The sequence below is a fragment of the Amphiura filiformis genome, chromosome 19, assembly GCF_039555335.1.
Source record: "Amphiura filiformis chromosome 19, Afil_fr2py, whole genome shotgun sequence".
Lineage (NCBI taxonomy): Eukaryota > Metazoa > Echinodermata > Ophiuroidea > Amphilepidida > Amphiuridae > Amphiura > Amphiura filiformis.
The window spans coordinates 43,718,069-43,740,203 of NC_092646.1; the positions used below are offsets into that span (position 1 = coordinate 43,718,069).

The 22,135-nt window shown below is 35.1% G+C and overlaps 1 protein-coding gene across 1 annotated transcript in view; it reads right to left on the bottom strand.

Moving 5' to 3' along the window:
• Positions 1-1,194: 1,194 nt before the first annotated feature.
• The window catches only part of LOC140140731 (arrestin domain-containing protein 2-like), a 94,996-nt gene continuing 74,055 nt past the window's right edge, over positions 1,195-22,135 (bottom strand). The window contains exons 6-7 of the mRNA XM_072162480.1: positions 4,326-4,434; positions 1,195-2,532 (exon numbers count right to left, since the gene is read on the bottom strand). Coding sequence (XP_072018581.1) covers positions 1,961-2,532; positions 4,326-4,434 — 681 coding nt within the window. The 3' untranslated portion in view covers positions 1,195-1,960. The remainder of the gene's footprint in view (positions 2,533-4,325; positions 4,435-22,135) is intronic.

Here is a 22,135-nt window from a genome sequence, read left to right on the forward strand (position 1 = left end):
TTCAAATGGAATTAACACATTAGGCAGCTCCATTTGAAACTCATCCTCCCTCTGTGGATGATTCATGTTGAATCTTTCTCAGAGGGTGTATGAAATTCAACTGGATCTGCCTGATGTGCTCATTCCATTTAAAATTCATTACTCCCCCTGTGGCGGCTATATAATTTCCAAAATCTTCCACAGGGGTAGTGTGGATTTTAAATGGAATAGCCCATTCATGATTACGAATTGTCTATTATCACTGCCATAAGGGTGTCGTCAGACATATCCACACTCCATAAAAATAATACAAATATTTTCAAAAATATGCCAGTCTTTCAAAGTAAACAAAAACAGCTCACCACTTAGCCTTTCTGTCTTTTCTGTTCAAATTTGGCAAAACTTTCTTAAATTTGGGTCTTTTTGTTATGATTTGGCTACAAATGGGCAAAAAGGGTTAAAGTTTTTCATAAATTTTCATAAAAAATAAGTTTATCTGTTCAATTCTCATACTGTCTAAACCTCTGGATTAATGATTGTATCTTTAAAAAGCTGTGTGCATCAATAAAATTTGACTTACCAATAATTTTGTATATATTTTAGTCTCCTTGGCCTACAATCAAGTGCAAATTTCCCTGGGACACTTGTTCATATTTCGCGCCCTCTGTTCAATAAAACCGGTCATATGAAGTTCACCATGTGATATTTTATTTGTATAGTTTCCAACCTATTTCGAATTCCCTCCTCCCCCACCAACCAATGTTGGAGCAAAAATATAGGCCATTTAAAAAATGAGGCGTTTGGTATACAACATTGAATAAGGGGTGCGGGGAGGGTCATTGAACTATGAAAGTGTCCAGCAAATTTGCACTTGATTGTAGATCTGAGACCATTTCAATCAATTTCCATTTCAAATTCATAGCATGTGGTTATCCAGGGAGACTGACTGTGTGGTTGTATTAATGCTATTATGGTTGAAATCCATACACCCCAATGGAAGACATGACCTTAATCTCCCACACAGGGGGTGTAGATTTCAAATAGAGGCACCTATGCGAAGGGATGTACATTTTTAGGCTTTTGCCTGAATTCAGGCTTTTTTGTTGTCTAGATTTACGCAGTTTAGGGCCATTCTGGTCATTTTCATTAAGGCCATGTCTTCCACACAGGGTGTATGAATTTGAACTGGAATAGGCCACTAAGGCAACAAAACCAAACACAAAACCAGTATATCTGATAAAATCAACTTATTTGAGAAAAAAAAAAAGCTATATGTCATCTGTCTGCTGGCATTTCAACATATCTTTATCTGCCATGGTATGCAAATGTAAGTAGTATATATAACACTAGAGGTAGTTCCTCAATATTCGATGTCTTCTTCAAGTTGTCACGCCGCGTGCATATTATGGCACTTAAATTCACTGGTGTTTACTTTGTGATACATAAGTTGCAAATATATATGTTGTTGTGTTTGCCGGCACTTTTTGTACAAATACCCATATGACATCTGACTGGTTACTATCTCAAGAACCACTGAATCACCAATACTGGGACTGTTGGTACTTGTATGAGTGCAGATGTGCAGATTCTATATGGTGATGAAAAGTGCATTATGCTTTCCTCTAAAATGTCAAGCAAATACAGTTCATCAACAGCCGCTCATATAATTTGGTGAAACCATGATTCTGCTTTGAGATTCCTCACGAACTGATAAGCACTCTTCCTTGTGGGATTTTCCATCACAATATAAGCTTAAAAAATCAAAAGCTTATCTGCTTGCAATATTATAGCCTAGCTGCTTATAGCTAAAAATAATATCACCATAACGTAAAATTGCTCATACATAATGACATTCATACATCATTCCATCTTTGCCATATTCCTAGTATCCGTCCGGGGTATCCGTCCCTGCATGACTTCCTCCGCCAGTAGCCTGCTTTGGCTTATAGCTAAAAATAACATCACCATAACGTAAAATTGCTCATACATAATGACATTCATACATCATTCCATCTTCACCATATTCAAAGTATCCATCCCTGACTTCCTCCGCCAGTATTTGCATGGAAGAGTTAAGATCGATGCCAACTTGTGGATGGTCTAGAGAGCTACCTGAAATCATACACACTGAATCTCGGTCCTCCCCACTTGACTGTTTCCTAGTTATAGTTCCGTTTGACTGTCGCGTAGAAAACTTTGTAACACTCCCACTCGATTTACTCGCGATAACACCATTATCCATATCGGCAGCATCAAATGATCCGTTTGCTTCCGCAAAATTTAAGCTCCGCATGGACGTAACATCACTTGTGCTGTCGATAGCGAGGGAGTTTTGAGAACGTAGTCCGTTCAGAGGAAGTGGGAATAGTGCATAGCCATTACTTTGGGGACCGTTTTGTCCACTTCCGTTGCAATCCGAACCTAAGTCTGTGGAGTATACAGGGGATGAGGTGAGATAGAGGGGGGTGAAATGTTTGAGTTGCATAACTCTATCCCCATCTTTGTATTGCATATATCCAGCACTGGCACCACACGATTGCTCACATGCATGACCTGCAGGCAAAAATAATGTTACATAAAAAAATGTTAAAGGAATAATACCGAAGTTAATTCGCGCTTTCGAAGAACTTCCTCATCGTCAGCCGATATTGTTAGCTCTGATGTTTTCTTGGAAACGGCTAGAGAACAACCTGATCAGGTGACCTTCATTGAGCCAAGACACAGGATTGGAATTAGACCCTGTGTGGGACAACCTAATCAAACCCAGTGGCACCAGGGGCAGGAAACTTCCCATTTCGGTGACACCATCAAATGTGATGTCACCTGATCAAGTTAGTCTCTAGCCGTTTCCAAGAAATCATCAGAGCTAACAACATTGGCTGATGTCGAGGAAGTTCCTCGAAAGCGCTCTCGGTAAGCGAAATAAACAAGCAGTGTTGAAATTTAATTTAACAACTTTCATTAAGTTTTGTTGCTTGAAACCTCCACATTGCCATGTGGTCATCTGCAGGGACAGGCGATTTGCGCGGAACTTTCTTTCCGCGCAATTCCACGCAATTTAGGGATACATGATTTGCACTGAAAAAAAAAGTTCCGCGCAATTCCGCGCAATTTGCTATTTTTTTCCGCGCAAATCGCCTGTCCCTGGTCATCTGCCAACAGTCGTCTTAGGGTATTTAAATAAAGGCACTTAATTTAATGCCCATGTGACCAGATGGGCGCTGACATTACAGCGTCTAGAAAGGATGTCTGGAAAACTGACCTTTGGCACAACAGGTGGTTTTCCTGTGTATTTCGATTGGAAACGCAGGATGCATGTCCAAATTTTCTAGCAAATTTGTAATATTTTTGCAACTTGGTAGTATTATTGTAAGAGTTTCCGTCTAACTTTTTTTTCCGTTGATCAAAACTTTCAAAATTTAGTTCTTGAAAACATACTAAAAAAACAGAATCCCCATGTATAATTATTTTGCCTGTTAAATTTTCAGCAATTTTGATGGTATTTGTCTGAAAAATTCCTATCTCTTAGCATTGTAGCACATCTACTGATCACTTGGTGGTGTTAGTATGGCGGCGCCCATGGGTCACGTGGGCATTAAATTTAGTGCCTTTTATTTAATACCCTGTGGTAACTGGCCAAAGTCACTGACCAATCATGTTTTGTAGTCATTTATTCACAGACAAAGAATGGTGAATATGATTATTTGATAAGTGTTTTAACAACATTAGTGTGTTTTACTTTGTGGGTTTTTAAAAACCCTTAAACATGTGTTATGCAAGTAACATAAAAGGAGTCACTTTTGCAGCTTTTGTGCTCAGGTCACTTTGTTTGCAAGATAAATTAAAATTGATTTTATTTCAAGGAAACCTCATTCCAAAGAAAATCATTTCCTGATAGATATATATAGAGTTGAACTTGTAAAAAGGGGCCTGCAAAATGCTGCCAAAGTTACTCCCTTTTACGGTATAATAACCCAGCAAACACACAGAAAATGTTTTAAAGGTATAAAATGTTTTGATGTCATTCAGAAAACAATTTTTGAAAACTTGATGCAAAACATTCTACTGTAATGTTATTATGTATTGACAAAATATTTCGCAAATATGTTTGCCAAGAAATATTTTCCAATAACATTTTGACAACATGTTTGATGACATTTCAAGCCAGATTGGTTCTAAAATGATTGTTATATAAAGCGTGTTCAAAATGTTTTCAAAACTTGCAACCTGACATTTAAATGTTATTAAAACGTTTTGACCAAAACCAAAACGTGTTGATAACACGTTTTAAAAGCATTTTTGTGTTTGCTGTGAAGGCTACTTTTAATAAACTATAAAACTCTTACCATAATTAAGTAGTTTGGTTCGAATTGAGTTGTCTTTATAAGGCACATTTCCAGTAGTTATTGGAAAATAAATCTCCAATTCAGGCTTTTCATCAACCATCAGTGAAATCTGAAAAAAAAAGAGGAAAAAGTGATTAATTTGTGACAAGTACAGGTATTCTGGGCTATTCCATTTGAAGTCCTTCCACCCCTATGGAAGATGTGACCTTAATCTCCAGCACAGGGCGTGTAGATTTCAAATGGAGTCACCCATTCAGGTAACCCCTGATCAGTCAACATTAATGGGTACATTTTCACTGGAAAATTTTCTGGACATGTGATCAATGTGAGTGTAACCAAGAGCCTGATCTGTGACCTCCGGCGGTGACCTTGCTATTCAAGTCTTAGTAATTTTGAATTGGAATAGTATTCTTGGCTGCAATTTCGATACAAATTCGTGCATTGCAAATTTATTGAATATCATGCAATCTTAATTCTTCACAATATCATCAAAATGTAATTTCAAAAATATCTACCTACGGAAAAAAATATTGATCCACAGAAACTCTTACCATAATATTAGAGTCACGCGGTAGCCGTGACCAGCAAGTTTTAAAAAAAAGACTGATAAAGAAGACTAATAACAGATGTTCACGCGAGACTATATTTACACGTAACATTAAAACACTTGACTTCTATTGTTCGATGTTATTTTTCGCTGGGTACAAAATGTATCTAAAACCATGCTAAATGTTATTTACAGTCCCAGGTGTAATATCATGACAACTCATTAATTCCAAAAGGGCCACCAATCCTACAGTCAATCATTGTTCGTAATAAACATATATTTTTGCTTCCATTTCACGCGGTATTTCATAGCGAAAATTAGTTGCAAATCATACTGATCCAGAATTTTTGGACACTGCTACAGGTCTACCTGGTTATCACCTTCACACTACTTTTTCAGATTCACTTCCAAATATACCCTAGCAGTTTCCTGGATACCCTACATACAAATTCTGAGCCCCATTCGCCAAAAAATCAAGTTTTTCACAATTCTTTTGTTCTTATCGGACGACGCATCCATTTATATAATAAATGCTGTATTTCGACCAGGGGACTTCGACAAAGTATTTTGCAGCAGAGGTCCGTGGCCTAATGGTTAGTGCGCTTGACTCCAGATACGCTATCCCGAGTTCGAAACCCGGTGACCAACTGATTTTTTTTTTTTTTGTTTTATTAAACAATTTATTGTCATTAATCAAGGATAACATAATTTTAAACATCCAGTGCTATTGTGATATTATTTTTTTATTAAAGCAAGTTGTTTGATTCTCATGTAAATTGTTTTTTGTGTTAAGCGCGCTTCAGACTCCATATTGTACGTACAATATTGTATGTACAATACTTTTCAGTATTTTGCAGCAGAGGTCCGTGGCCTAATGGTTAGTGCGCTTGACTCCAGATACGCTATCCCGAGTTCGAAACCCGGTGACCAACTGATTTTTTTTTCAATGTTTTATTAAACAATTTATTGTCATTAATCAAGGATAACATAATTTTAAACATCCAGTGCTATTGTGATATTATTTTTTTATTAAAGCAAGTTGTTTGATTCTCATGTAAATTGTTTTTTGTGTTAAGCGCGCTTCAGACTCCATATTGTACGTACAATATTGTATGTACAATACTTTTCGTGACGTCAAAAAGTATTGCACGTGCAATAAATAGTATGTACCGGGAAAATATATATTGTGCTACAATCGTTGGTTGCTTAATTGATACGTAGTTGCCAAATTTCTAAGAGTGGTAAATTTAGTGAGTGTTCGTGCGGAATGATGAACATCTTTTTATGTCTTTTTGTATTCAACTGTACTTAATATTAAAAGGCCTATTAATACTAACGATATCAATAATATTAAAATTGTAATAATAATATAAATGGCGCATTCAGTTCTTATTCATTTATTTATAGATTTATTTATTTAGGCCTATTTGTTTATTTATTTATTTGTTTATTTATTGATTGATTGATTGGTTGATTGATTGATATTAATATTAAAAGGCCTATTAATACTAACGATATTAATAATACTAAAATTGTAATAATAATATAAATGGCACATTCATTTCTTATTTATTTATTTATAGATTTATTTATTTAGGCCTATTTGTTTATTTATTTATTTGTTTATTTATGTATTTATTTATTGATTGATTACTGATTGATTAATTGATTTAGCGATTCATTTATACTGACATTTAGTCATATATTGATTTAGTCAGTTTCTTAAGTATTATTTGTAGGCCTATGTATTTATTCGGTTTTGATTTGATTGATACTGATATTTTTATTGTTTTTTAAAGTTTTGGCATATAACATTATACATTATAACACGTTGTGTTATGAATTTGCAACAGCTTTTTACATGTTGATATCGTTGAGGCATGTTATGATGGTGTATGTTATAGACCTACTTATGATCATCCCAATACATCCATAAACGTGTTAATGTGAAACGAGATTACTTGAAATATATATTTCAGAGTTGAAAGAGTTTCAACTACGAACATAATTCTAAAATATGTCTCTCTGATTGGTTGATTGTCAAGAGGATTACGGCATCCTCAAAGCCTCTTGCTGTAATTCTCTAATCGATATCTATTATAGGACCGATCTTTTGAAATCCATACAACCGTGTCAAATGAAATAGTCTCGGATCATAGTTTGCGGACGATACAACATTGATACGTCAGATTTCGGAATTGTATTAAAAATAGGCACAAATCACATTGAAAACAGGTTGAATGCTGGCAAAAGTAGATAAAATAACTATGGGTCGAATTTACATTAATCAGTGTCCTGGGCCAGGATAACATTTAGGACTCCTTCGCATTCTAAAACAATACTTTGAACACCAAATGTCCTTGCTTTCATTTTCTCATTTAATTTGTTTTAATTGTAATTAATTTCTTTGTCCACTGGCTCTGTGGTAAATCCGGTATTGCCCAATATTTATCGCCCATTACCCGTGTTAATCTATTTATTTATTAAAATGCACCATCTATTAAATTCCTGTAATACAATGTATAGGCCTAGTGTATTTGATAACAAATTTGTTTTTATTTTTTATTGGAATTTGGGTGCCATTACACGATTTCATATATATAAAATATGTTTGGGCATGGCGGAATTAGTATATGATTAAAGATAGACATACTCTTAGGCCCCCCTTTTTTTAATGTTTGTACATTATTAATATTAAATATTTATGTACAAAATGCAAACGAATGTATAACATGATTTTTTTCTCAAGTGGACCAGAAAAAGTTCATTTTTAAGTTAAAAGTTAAAAAAAAAAAAAAAAAAAAAAAATAGGAATCAGTGCACACATGCTATATGCATGGGTGCTGTATAATATTATACCATGGATCAGTGCACTACATCACAGTATATGCTGTATTGCTGTATAATATTATACCAGCATCAGTGCATGCACACATGCTATGCATGGGTGCTGTATAATATTTGTGTTGGGGTTCGGACATAGAGTTAGAGTTTATCGACGACGACGATGTAAATGCGTCTACCGACGCAGCGCGGCGCGCGAAGCGAACGATGGGAGTTATACGCGTTTAGTCTCGCTTTCGACGTTATTCTAGACGTGCGCTTTTGTCATTTACAACGTCGGCGTCGACTTCAAAATTAGGTTAGGGTTTAGAATTAGGGACGGCTATACGTTAGAAGTACATATAGGATTTAGGATTATTGCGATGGTTAGATTAGGGTATGATTGTGGGTGTAATTTTAGGGCACCCCCCATTTATAAAACATTCTTCCATTTAGACAACATGGGATATTTTTAGCATGCAATAACAAGATCCATTGTGCAAAATCACAGGTCCATTTCAATGCAAACAGACAATGTAAACAGCTAGCCCTCATTTCATATTCATAACCTTGGATTAAGGGTGTAAATTACAAAAGGTGTTACATAACAAGCATCTATATGGCCATGCAGAATCATAGGTTATGTGTGTACTGTAGTACATTGTAGCATTGGGAAATTTGCCTACTGAATAGAATGCTAAAATGCACAAAAATTAAATGAATTAACATCTGGGAAAAGTTAAATTATATTTTTTTAAATTAAATGCAGGCTTTTTGCTAATCAATGGTTCGTTGGATGTGTTACGCCATCTCACGATGCGTCGCAAATTACAAATAATTGACGCGTCATTTCAAACGGCATGCGATTTAGCCGATAAAATTCGGTATGCATAAAATTTCATTTTAAAAAAGGCTTAATCTTGTATATGTTGTTGCTACCCTATGGCGATTACAGATATGGCAATGGCATGCATGCGCTCAGCTACATGCAGTTTCGGTCAAAGAAGAACGGCACTTGTTTACATTTTGAGAGCGTGCACAGTGTAAACACGGACGTGTGTTTCTGATCGGTGATTCAATCGTCTGACAATCATAACAACATACGCGGTAATCTGATTGGCCGATTAAGCGTCAAAATGTCGCTCATTAACAGGGCGCTTGCGTCAATCTGAGTAAGGGACTGCCGTTCTTCTCTGAAACTGAGTGCGGTTCAACATGCATGCACGTACATGTATGTCAATGTATGTGTACTGTGTAAGTAAGCTTAAACAAATTTTTGTGTACTTACTTCATCAAAATTGAATTCACTATAAATCCATTATAACTTGACTTCGACGAAAACATGTAATTGAATCAGGATATATAGACCTAGCCTTTCAAGCACATGACACTGTTCACTTTCAAGTTTCAACTCTTATTATTGATAAAACCGCCACTTCGCAATAGATAGGATGTCGCCATTCTTTATTTGATTTGTTTTACTTGTTGCACACCACTATACATGCAAAAATCCTCATTGAACGACATGTTCATATTGATGATTTTGTCAATGCTGATGGGAACTACAAATGAAATTTGGTATCAAAATAAAGCTATTCATAAGTGATAATGTTATTATATTATCTGTATACCATGCTAATCATCAACTTCTTTTAACCATCAACCTTACAACCCCCACCCCCATTTTTTTTCCCATTAATCAACCTGGTGTGGTTCTCAGAATAAAACACTGAGTTTGGAGTTTGATTCGAACCCGATTTGGTGGTGTGTAAAATCAAGATTTGTTCAAGTCTACTCACCACATACTCACAACAAGTATGCATTTCTCAATGGGCTAACTTTAGCCTGATTACAAGTCTGTCCTTTTTAAGCAACAATTTCTCATTCAATTAAAGCATCAAAATAAATTGCAAATTTTTTTTATTTTTTTAATTTTTTTTTTTTATGAAACAATATGGACTTTTCATAGTCAAATAAAAAAAAAAATCCTCTTGTATATATATTTGATTGTTTTGTAAACATTAAATTTGATGTTTACTCATAATTATGTCTGGAAAGTCAGGGAAAAACTAAGCAGCATCGGTATTTAGTTTCCTGTGGATCAGATGAGCAGTGAGTAAAAGCATTCGCCCTAAATCTTTATTTGATTTTTATCAATTTATTAGGCCTACTGGTAAAGTGCAGAAAAAACCTCAAAACGCACTCTAGGATTTTTCATCAGCAGCAGTAGAAATTTATCTTGCATAGATTTTCTGGTGTCCTCGCTTGGATTTAGCAAACAATGAACCGTCAGGGTTATAGCGCGGGGATTTAATCTGATTCAACTAGTCGTGGCACGTATATTTATTGCACGTGTAATACTTTTTTGACGTCACGAAAAGTATTGTACATACAATATTGTACGTACAATGCGGAGTCTGAAGCTAGCCTTAAGGGCCTATTTAAAAACACAGCATAATGTGATACAACACCATCAAGGATCAAAAGAAATCTGAATAACACAAGAAACCAGATCAGGTATTATAGGGTATGCAATACGACGTTACTCATTGTTATTCTCATTTAAATATATTTTGTCCTACCACGGGCAAATTCGCATGATAATAGGACAATGATGATTGTGATATGTATGAATGGTTGTTGAATCGATTAAGAGACCTGACTCTCTGTCATCTTCAGCTATCGTAGAACATGACAATTGTCATACCGTCCCGGTAGGTTGATTACAAACACTCTGTAGGTGTGGAAAATTGTTCCGCTAGTATGGAAGGCCAGCAGGAAGCGTCTATGTGACACAACTTGACAAGATAATTATCTTGCCATGTCGACTTATTATCAGCATTATGTCAACATGACGATATAAAATATCTCGCCAAGACAACTGAACAAACAAGTCAATATGGCAAGATAAATTATCATGCTAAGTCGACATACCAAAAATGGATGTCTTCTTCCCGAAATAAATTATTATGCCAAGTCAATTTAGCAACAAATTAATGTCTACATAGCAGGATATTTTGTCACGTCCAGTTGACTTAACAAACAATACAAGTCAACATGTAAGATAAATTATCATACCAAGGAATAGTAATTTTTGACACCGTATAATTTAAATTATTGAAAAGCATCCTCGGGATGTAGAGGAGGGGGCGGCCCGAAATTAAAGGTAAAATTAAATCTCAAAAGACCGCCGACAACCGCCGCTCAATAGGGATATCCAACTATATTGCCAAGAGGGCTACAAAGAACCACAAACCGCGAATTTCGATATCCAGCTAGATTGCCCCGCAGGACTCAGGAACCACAAATCTTGAAATATGGATATCCTGCAAATTAAAACCACAAACCGCGAAAAAACCGCCAACAACTGCCGCTTAATAGAAATATTCAACTATATTGCCCCGCAGGGCTACAAAGAACCACAAACCGCGAAATTTGGATATCCAACTATATTGCCCCGCAGGGCTATAAAGAACCATAAACCACGAAATATGGATGTCCAACAAGTTTTAACTATAAATTAGCCCTCGATAGAGGGCAAAGCTTGAAGGATTAGGGACATTATAACCACGAACCGCGAAAGTTGCCTTAACAAACAATATAAGTCAACATGGTAAGATAAGTTATCATACCAAGTAATAGTAATTGTTGACACCGGAATAATTTAAATTATTGAAAAGCATCCTCGGGATGTAGAGGAGAGGGCGGCCCGAAATTAAAGGGAAAATCTCAAAAGACCACCGACAACCGCCGCTCAATAGGGATATCCAACTAGACCGCCAACAACCGCCGCTCAATAAAGATATCCAACTAGATTGCCCCGCAGGGCTACAAAGAACCACAAACCGCGAAATTTGGATATCTAGCTAGATTGCCCCGCAGGACTCAGGAACCACAAATCTTGAAATATGGATATCCTACAAATTAAAACCACAAACCGCGAAAAACTGCCAACAACTGCCGCTCAATAGAAATATCCAACTAGATTGCCCCGCAGGGCTATAAAAAACCACACACCGCGAAATATGGATGTCCAACAAGTTTTAACTATAAATTAGCCCTCAATAGAGGGCAAGGCTTGAAGGATAAGGAAAATTATAACCACGAACCGCGAAAGACCTCCAACAACCACCTCAATAGAGATATCCCACTATATTGCCCGCAGAGGGCTACAAAGAACCACACACCGCGAAATATGGATGTCCAACAAGTGTTAACTATAAATTAGCCCTCGATAGGCTGGAAGGATAAGGAAAAAAATAACCACGAACCGCGAAAGACCGCCAACAACCGCCGCTCAATAAAGATATCCAACTAGTTTGCCTGCAGGGCTACAAAGAACCACACGCGGCGAAATTTGGATATCCAACTAGATTGCCCCAGTGCTACAAAGAACCACGTACATTTTAGTTATAGCTACATATACTCGTATTTTTTATTGTCATAAATCAAGGATAATATTATTCAAACTTCTATTTTTCGCTTTATTCGTCTTATGGAGTATTTCGTAACGGATGACTTTTCAAGCTTGGAGCCACTCGGCTTCATTCATAAAAAGAAACGAAATCTACCAAAAAAACGTTGACAACGTAAAGAAAGCAGCAAGTTTAAAAAGCCCCCACCTCGGCTCACTTTTTGAAACTTGGTCCCATTTGTAAAATATACTGATTTAAACTTTGTCATAATTATCAACTTAAAACATTTCCAGAAGTGTTATGAATCTTTAATGTGCCAATGCGATATATTACTTAAAAGTTGTTAGCATTCTGGAACAATGAGAAAGGTTATTATGTTGTTCTTGGCCAATATCCTACATATGTTTTGTTTTATAATAATTATTAAGTTCATGATCAATGATTGAATTAAACGAATAACAAGTAGGCATGTTAATGGCAATGATGCTAAAAAACACCGATTTGCTGTTGATATTCAAAATGGGACCAAGTTTCAAAAAGTGAGCCGAGGTGGGGGCTTTTTAAACTTGCTGCTTTCTTTACGTTGTCAACGTTTTTTTGGTAGATTATTAATTAACTTGCGACAAGTTATTTATTTTGCATCAAAGGTGGAATTCTTCCTATTCAAATAAATTGGTACACCACCCGGGGTCACATTCCATAATGCTAATATGTCTGCGTCATGGGTGTCACGTGTCCAGAAAATTTCCCGTGAAAATTTAAGGTCATGTCTTTTATAGGTGTATGGATTTAAACCGGAATAGCCCAACATCACCCATTAAACTTGAAGAAGATGAAATCCTTAACAATTGAGCTATATACTTGACTACCACTAAGGCAGTTACTTTTGGACGTATCACCTTAATACAATTTGTTTGTATAAGCCCGGGTGCACTATACCACTATGGAGGACACATATGTAGGTCTGTTAAGGCCCCCTTTTTTATTGCTGTCGAACACATGCTCTGTCACCCAAAGACCCCTTACTTTTCCATTCCACCTCTCAACCAAAGACCCTTATTTTCAATTAAACAGCAACTTTCATTTTATGACTGATTTTGTTACTTATTTTGAAATAACAAGCCATTTGAAACCATTTACAACTAGAAATTCAATGTTCGAGGCTTGTTTTGGCTCTCACCCAAAGATCCCATTTAAAAAAAAGGGCATGTTCACACCCAGTGGTCCCATATTTTTTACATTTTGCTCTCACCGAATGCCAAAAATCATGCTCTCACCCAATGACCCCATATTTTGTACATTTTACAACGCCAAAATCATGCTCTCACCCAATGACCCCATTTTTTTTTTTTTTTGCTCTCACCGAATGCCACTTACTGTCAAAGTGTCAGCCCTACACCTATATACATTTCATATTGAAGTGAGCCCCCCGGATTTGTAAGACCACAAAATAATCATGAAAACATCTACGAACACTTTCAAGAAACTTCAATGAAGACATCTACAAACACTTTAAAAAAAACACTTGTTTTGGAATTTTGTAAATGCAATGTTGCTTTGGCGAATTGCATCGTACAAAACTTTTATATGTATGAAATGCATGCAAGACATCAAACTGGTCCATGGATGTTGTCATTGCTGTGATGACTCTATTATCGACTGTGAAGCCTAGTTGCTCCATTTTATCAAGAATAACAATTACTTTAAAAGCACAAATTTAGTAAATTGTGGGGGAGTGTGACATCCTTGACATTACACTGATGAGTAGATTATGAACAATTTATATCAGGAATTCACCAGAGTGTGTGAAAATTCAAAGCTTAAACAATCTCTGCATTTACTTTCCATATACCGTCTGACAGACGCTACTCCTGAGGATGCAAATTGGGTTGCCGTAAAAGCTCGATAGTTTAGCATCCGGGGTTAGCATATATGTGTTTACTATCAAGCACTTTTGAAAACATGAAATTGTACCAAAGTCTGGTGCTTTACCAACTGAGCTAATGGGATTGAGACACACATTTGCAGGTTTACTTGTTCATATATAACTATGTGTATCAAAGACATGACCTTAATCTTCCACACAGGGAGTGTAGATTTAAAATGGGATTTCCTGAATGAGTGACTCCATTGGGCCTTTTCTGAAAATAACTGCACACCCCTTATAGGGGAATAAATTTTCAATAACAGAAATGTCTGGATTTCCAGGTTTGTTTCCTGAAAAACGACTGGAGTTCCAGTTGCCAATGTAAGTGGAAAAAGCTTGGAAATGTAATAAAATGTATAAAATATCATGGAATTGTCCAAAATGAGCCCCTCAAATTTATGAGTTTTAATTATGAACTATTTTTGGTGGAATTTTTTTTTATTTAGACATATTAAAAGCAATCACAACTGGTCAAAAAGTCTGGAAATCCGAACTCCTCTATAGGGGGAGTGCATCTATTTTGAATTCTACACGCACTGTGTGGGAGATTAAGATCATGTCTTCCACAGGGGGTGATATCTGCTTGCGATGAGTCTGGTATAATTCCTAGCTATTATGTGAAATGAGACACATGTAGCAGCATCTTTTTGATATGGATGTACAATTATGTTATGTAATGTATTACATGATCATGATGATTATCATTAATAAAAACACTGTAGACAACATACAGTAACTGACTGTACAAATTACCTTCCATAAGGAATTAGTCACATTTACAAGGAACATTTCGGTATTGTTTTTACATGAATGCTTGAAAGGCACAACATTTTATGTTATACATAAGTCTTTAAAAATTTTGATTTTCCAAATATATCAGGTCACCTTCCTTTAATGTAAAATATACCCCTATCTTGGGGACACCATGCACTTTATTATAGATTACACAGTTCAATCAATGGCAAAAATGTGCAAAAGAAATATTATGAATGGTGTAGTACTTTTCATTTCGATGATGAAAGGGACATTTTGAAGCATAACTTAATGAGTTGAAAGCATTTATATATGAAATAGTGTTGTTTTTCACAATATGACAGTACACCTTTCATACTGACATATTGATTACATTACATTACATATTTCACACAATGGTTTTCAATTCAATTTGTTTAATTTCATGGTTGTCTCACCAATTTCTTCACTCATTGCATTGCGCTATTCCAGTTATAATACATACACCCCCTATGGAAGACATGACCTTAATCTCCCACACAGGGAGTGTAGATTTCAAATAGAGTCACTCATTGAGGTAACTCTATATGAAAGTCACACTCCCTGTGTGGGTGATTAAGGTCATGACTTCCATAGGGGATGTGTGTATTTTAACTGGAATACCCCATTTTATCTATTACCTTGACTCAAGGTCCTTTTGCATATCTTAAACATTTGAATTCATTTTCATGCAATGCAATGCCTTAAAAACACACATCATTATTATTATTATTTTTTTATTTTTTATTTGCCTAGACAGTCCCACAATGCATTTGGGATTTGAAATTTATATTTTTAAATTATGTCACTAGACATACAACTCGTTTTTTAAATACGGTCAGCTGTTAGTAGAGAGAGTTTGATTCAAATATTGTCAGACTTGGTGACCGATTTCTTTGTTATCAATTGTCATTTCTAATTGTGTTATCAGGGCAAGTTTTTTCCCAGTTTTCTGTCAAGCATATGCATAAGATGGGTATTAATAACACTGTAGACAGAATTTATTTAATTTACTGAAAATAGTGGATCATATATAATATATATATATTATATATATATATCCAGTGAAAAGTATGCAATCACAAAGGTAGAGAGTGCTCGATGTCCGAAAACTGAGCTAATAATATTCCATAAGGGTTGAACTTGGCTTAATACATTACACTACAGTTCTGTTTCGTATGACAGACATTAAAACCCTGCCACACTCCTCAGGTGCATTTGTATAACTGGCAAAGGCCCTAGATGAGAGAAATGCTTGGTTGAAAAAAGTTGAAAAAAGTTTATACACACTATTGATCAAGTGTAAAAATGTTCAAACACTTAGTTATTACACAACAAAAACTTCCTCCTGTGCCTGCAGGCCGTGACAAATTCACTTCTACTGTTTAGAGTGCATAATTCAGGGTGGCACATAATAACAAATTTTTCATATAAACATAAATTACATCTCTTAGAGATGTTTGTATATGGCCTACAACGTTTGATGATTTTCCATTTGATGGAGTATTGCACATTTGATTCTTTTAAACGCAAGAAAGTCGAATGCCCTTTGGAGGGCAAATGTCTCACTGACTCAATCATATACCAAGCAACTGTCACCAGATCCGATACCGCCAAGCAGGACACCTACGTCGGCCTAACAGAAAATCAATTCAAAACTAGATACAGAAATCATACAAGCTCATTCAGAAACATCAAATATAAAAACAGTACTGAACTAAGTAAATACATATGGACTTTTGCATAAATTTCTACAACATGCGATAGCAATAAATGTTATCAGCAGTAGATATCAAATTTATATACTACCAACAGTAATTGGCAATAAATACTATCAGCTGTAGGAAGCAAATTAACTGCTACCAGCAGTAGATAGTAATAAATGATATCAGCAGTAGTGATGAATTCTACCAGCAGTAAGTTGCAATAAATGCTATTTGCCGTAGATAGCAATAAATGCTATCAGCAGTAGATAGCAATAAATGCTATCAGCAGTAGATAGCAATAAATGCTGTCAGCAGTAGATAGCAATAAAATGCTATCAGCAGTAGATAGCAATAAATGCTATCAGCAGATGATAACAATAAATGCTATCAGCAGTAGATAGCAATAAATGCTATCAGCAGTAGATAGCAATACATGCTATCAGCAGTAGATAGCAATAAATGCTATCAGCAGTAGATAGCAATAAATACCATCAGCAGTACTGGATAGCAATATATGCTATCAGCAGTAAATAGCAATAACTGCTATCTACTGCTGATAGATAGCATTTAACTCGAATATGTGAAAAATGCAAACTGTGAGTAAAAAAGCATAAAGAAAGCTAAATTACCATGATTACATGATGAGCAAATTTTGCATCATGACGCCGGATTTCACAAATGAGTAATCATTGCCATGCATTGCCGTTTGTTCTTTATCTTGTGTACAGATATTTACACGTGCAATCTATTGACGAATTCTAATCAAAAGTCACACTATCTTTAATGAAAAGTCCTTCGCTAATGTAATTATGCAACTTGAAAGATTTTTTCCGAAGTTATCGAGTGGTTACAAACAACAATCTAATATCTCTTTAATTGCATTCGACCTTCACATGGTCAGTATCACGCAGCAACTTCCGCTAATATAATATATTATGCAGAAGATTGTTTTTCTGAAAGGCCCATTCAGTGATTTGCTCATCCGGACGATCGTAAAAATAATCAAAATGCAGATTTTGGTACCTTTGTCATTCTCATAGATGTGCTAACATAGCCTGCTAGTTATTTGGCCGAAAGCTATGTATTAAAGACAAAATAAGGCATTTTACATGAATTTTGTAATTTATATACTGACAGTATATAAATTAGCTACATATTTTGAATGGGGCTTCAACTTCGTCAATACTGCTGTTTTCTTCCGGTTTTGCCAAATTTTTCATTTCAAAAATACCAAATGACAATTTGAATGATATCTTTCACTTTTAAGCCATTTATAAACAATTTTAATTTTTTGTACACTTTCGCTGGGATCACTGAATGGGACTTAATTAGTTACCTCTATCCCTGTCAAGCTTTGTATGTTATAACACCAGGCCCCTTTACCGATTGGCTACAAACAAACCAATATTTCCCAACTAATTACATTCACCCTTCACATGGGACAAATGACATTGGTATATCACACAGAGACTTAAAAACACCCAATGAATTTAATTACACCATCACGTGATTACAAGGAGCTCCAGAAGGTGGGTATCTTATTGTTTGACAAAGGAAGTAACATTGCATGCTAGCGTTGATTTTTAGTTAAAGGAAGGTGACCTGATAATTATATTTGGAAAATCCAATTCTTTAAAACTTACGTATAAATAAATGTCGTCCCTTTCAAACATTCATGCAAAAAGAACATGTAAATGTTCCTTGTAAATGTGACTAATTTTTTATGGAATTACTGATATTTATACAACATGATACTGGTAGTCTCCGGGGGTAGTAAACAGTGTTTTTATTAATGATAATCATCATGTAATATATTGATATCAAACGAAAGATCCCGTTTTTCTTTATTAACATATTGAAATTATGAGTTACAAATCGGTGTATTTCCAAAGATATCATCAAAAAACTGTCTAATTAGAGTCTCAAACGTGGTACATTTTACCACTGTTGAGACTAATTCTACAGTTTTCTGATGATTTCTCCGGAAATATGTCATCCCGATCATGGGCCAAGAATACAAAACAATTTGCGTGCTACGCGATCACATTGTCCAAATAAAGCTATTCTCATCTCGATCATTGGCACTAAAACCGTGTAAAATGTATTTTTTGTTTGTCTCAATAAACATGATAAAGCCCTTTTTGCAAAGCTCAAAGACTTAACATAACAGTATCTCTAAAAAAAATCGGTGTGTAACCACAGATAATACCGGGTCAAAATGATGCAACCAGCAAATGTTTTTCGTTTTTGCCCACAAAATTTTTATTTATTTTTATTCCAACCAAGAAAGCTGGCTAGTTACGCCCCTGTTGGGAGTAGTCATTTCCGGGGTCATTTCCAAGCTCGGTATAACGTTTGTGACCCACATATGTCATGTTGTTTAGATGTATTCCATCATGTAGGCCTTCATCACACACTGAGCCAGCGACCATAACTATTTTAGATCTATCATGTCTTTATAACGGTTAGACCATTTTCAAACGAAGTCAAACAAGTATCATTGGACGATTTGTCATAGTCGTACAACGCCTCGGCACTTGGCGGTAAAATGTGTTGTAATCAATGTTTGTAAACCTTATTTTCATTGCCTGAGTATAGAAATTGGGTTAATACGAGACCTGTCATGCCATTAATCAAAGTAGAATCGATATTCTACTCATTTTTGTTACACAACTAACGCATTTTCAAAACGGACCTGACCTGCCGATTATTTTAGCAGCGAAAGTGACAGGAAAACAGTTGTTTGGTTTAAAGTCACTACTAATGATTTGCTAAATCAAAAAATCGAAACTCATCAGAAATCAGATATATAAAGCAGTGGCGTAGATGTCTTTTGGAAATATTTTCTTTGAAGTATAATGAATCTAGCCTCTTTTGGCGACATAAGTTTATAATACAAATGCGCACGAAAAGGTTTGACAAATTAGTTCGATCTTTCGATCGACCATCGATGCTTGGTCGATCTTTATTATTTATGAAATTCAAATGTTGACTTAATTGTGATAATAAACATATTTTAGGTTTTTTATTGATGCCCCTCTTAATCTTGTCTCAGGCCCACTTTTGTCCTGTCTCTTGCCTTTTAATAGGTTGTTTGTTCTAACGTGATCGCATTTGACTGTCATCAGTGGGCTTGTGATCGGATACACTACTTTGCTTTGTATGTAATTGGTTTGAAAATTATGGCATTTGTCATTTATACTATGTATTTTTGAAGTTGTGAAATAAATGTTTCTTGAATTGAATTGAATTGAATATGAATCTTTGCCTGTATTGACATTGAACAATATAAATTTAGCATTAATTCTGATTATTCAGTTGTTAGTTCATTAATAACAAGCATCGATGCAGCATCGACGGTCGATCCAAAGATCGAACAAATTTGTTTCTGGTGCCTAAACTGGTGAAATATGGTATTAAAGTGGAATAAATCCGCACGAAGCGGGCGAAAATGTGCACTTTTTAGGCTAAAATGACAAAATATGAAGTTAATTTGGTCAGAAACACACATACAGACTTCAACATTAGGGAGATAATAATTGTATGGACCATACCCCTATCAAAATAATTGAGCGGATTTATCTCCCCACCCCTGGATCTACGCCTATGATATAAAGAGAGTGGATCAGTGCAAATGTAGACACTTGCTGCAACATGCAATTGAATGGGGAGCTTCATTATTATCAACGTGGTTTTCTACCTTTTTGCCAATGTGTGAAAAGATTTTTTACTTATTTCTTCACTTCTAAGTGGGCTTGTAAGCTCTTCCTGCAAATATTATTTTTGTCAGGAAAAGAACAAATAAAACATTTGTTTCATTTTCTATCCTGTGCGAGGATTCCTTTTTTAGACTAATGCATAAAGTAAACCCTTTCTTGTAAACTATTCATTTTTCCCGTTGCCCATATTAGTGAATATTCGTAAACAATATGCATTTATCCCTTTTAATACATGATGAATTGTTAAAACTTTATGCGAAGAACCTGGATCTGAAAAAAAATACACCCCCTGATAAATTCTGTGATTAATTTTGCATTTTCCTCGAAAAATAACTACACACTATAGTAACAAAGTCATGTATATTATAGGGCAAGGAATAAAATTACTACACTGAAATTTCAGTAATTCAAGACAAGTGGTTCATTATATATGTTAAGAAATGAGGTACATTCTAGCGGTACCTCTTTCTTATCATAAATAAAGTACCGCTTGTCTTGAGTCACTGAAATTTCAGTGTAGTAACTGGATTCCTTGCCACTATAATATACATAATTTTTGTTACCAGTGTGTTATTATTTTTTGAGAAAAATGCAAAAATAGTCACAAATTGATCAAGGGTTGTAGTACCACCTTAAGCCCTCTTACTTTTGTTTCTCACAATCTAATCAATAATTATTACAACCCAGATATTAAATGTGTAAAAGAAAACGAAATTAACTGATGTGATGACGATATCTAATGGGGGAGGCCCTTTTTGAGGGCTTCAGTTATTCGTCTGCTTTGTGCCAGAAGTGGGAAGTGAAATCCCAGCAAACACAAAACGTTTTCGACATCATTCGCAAAAGGTTGTCAGAAAACGTTTAAATGTCGAGTTATATAAAGGGTATATTAAGAGTATAAAATGTTTTCATAACCTTAAAAAATATTTTTTGATAATCTACTGCTCAGCAAACAAAAATGTTTTACAAAACGTTTAAATGTCGGGTTATATAAAGGGTATAAAAACGTTTTAATAACATTCCAAAAACATTCTTGAAAACTTGATACAAAACATTCTAAACAGAATGTTATTTTGGGGAGTTGAAAAATATTTTGCGAAAATGTTTGCCCAAAATATTTTCAATAACGTTTTAAAAACGTTTTCATGACCTTTATATAACCCGACATTTAAATGTTATTAAAAGGTTTTGAAAACACATTTTAAGAACATTCCTGTGTTTGCTGGGTTAAAATATTTTAACATAATGTTATTTAAGTATTGACACAATATTTGGCAAAAATGTTTGCAAAAATAGTTTACAATAACATTTTTTGAAAACATTTAAAAATGTTGTTGTAGTGTGTTTTCATACAAAACGTTTTAAAACGTTATCATGAGCTTTATATAATCCGACATTTTAATGTTATTAAAACGTTTTTACCTAAACCAAAAGCCAAAATATAACTTATTTAAAACGTTTTAAAAACGTTTTTGTGTTTGCTGGGATAGCTGTCATGTGTTGCTGCCATGTGTTAGCTGAGTACAATGAGTACAGTAATTTAAAAATTGCCAAATGTTCACATGGCAGCTAGTTGCAATTATTGACTTCTGCGACTGCTAAGTGTCAGAAATGGGCAGGGTAAAATAGCTGCCATGTTATTGACTGATATTTCGTTTTTGGAATATTTTTCTTACATTAATAGAAATTTATTTGAATAATTATGCACGCGATAGATTTTTTGCTCGAAAACAATTTTTTAAAGACGAGATGCTGAATATGGAAAAGTACATGAGCAATTAATTATAGACCAAAATTGGTCTGCTAGCTTCCGGGGCACTCAGTATGACGTTGAGTGCATGGTAATTCACATAACACTAATTTATCACCCCATAAAATTATTCTTAATGTTTTAAAAATAGT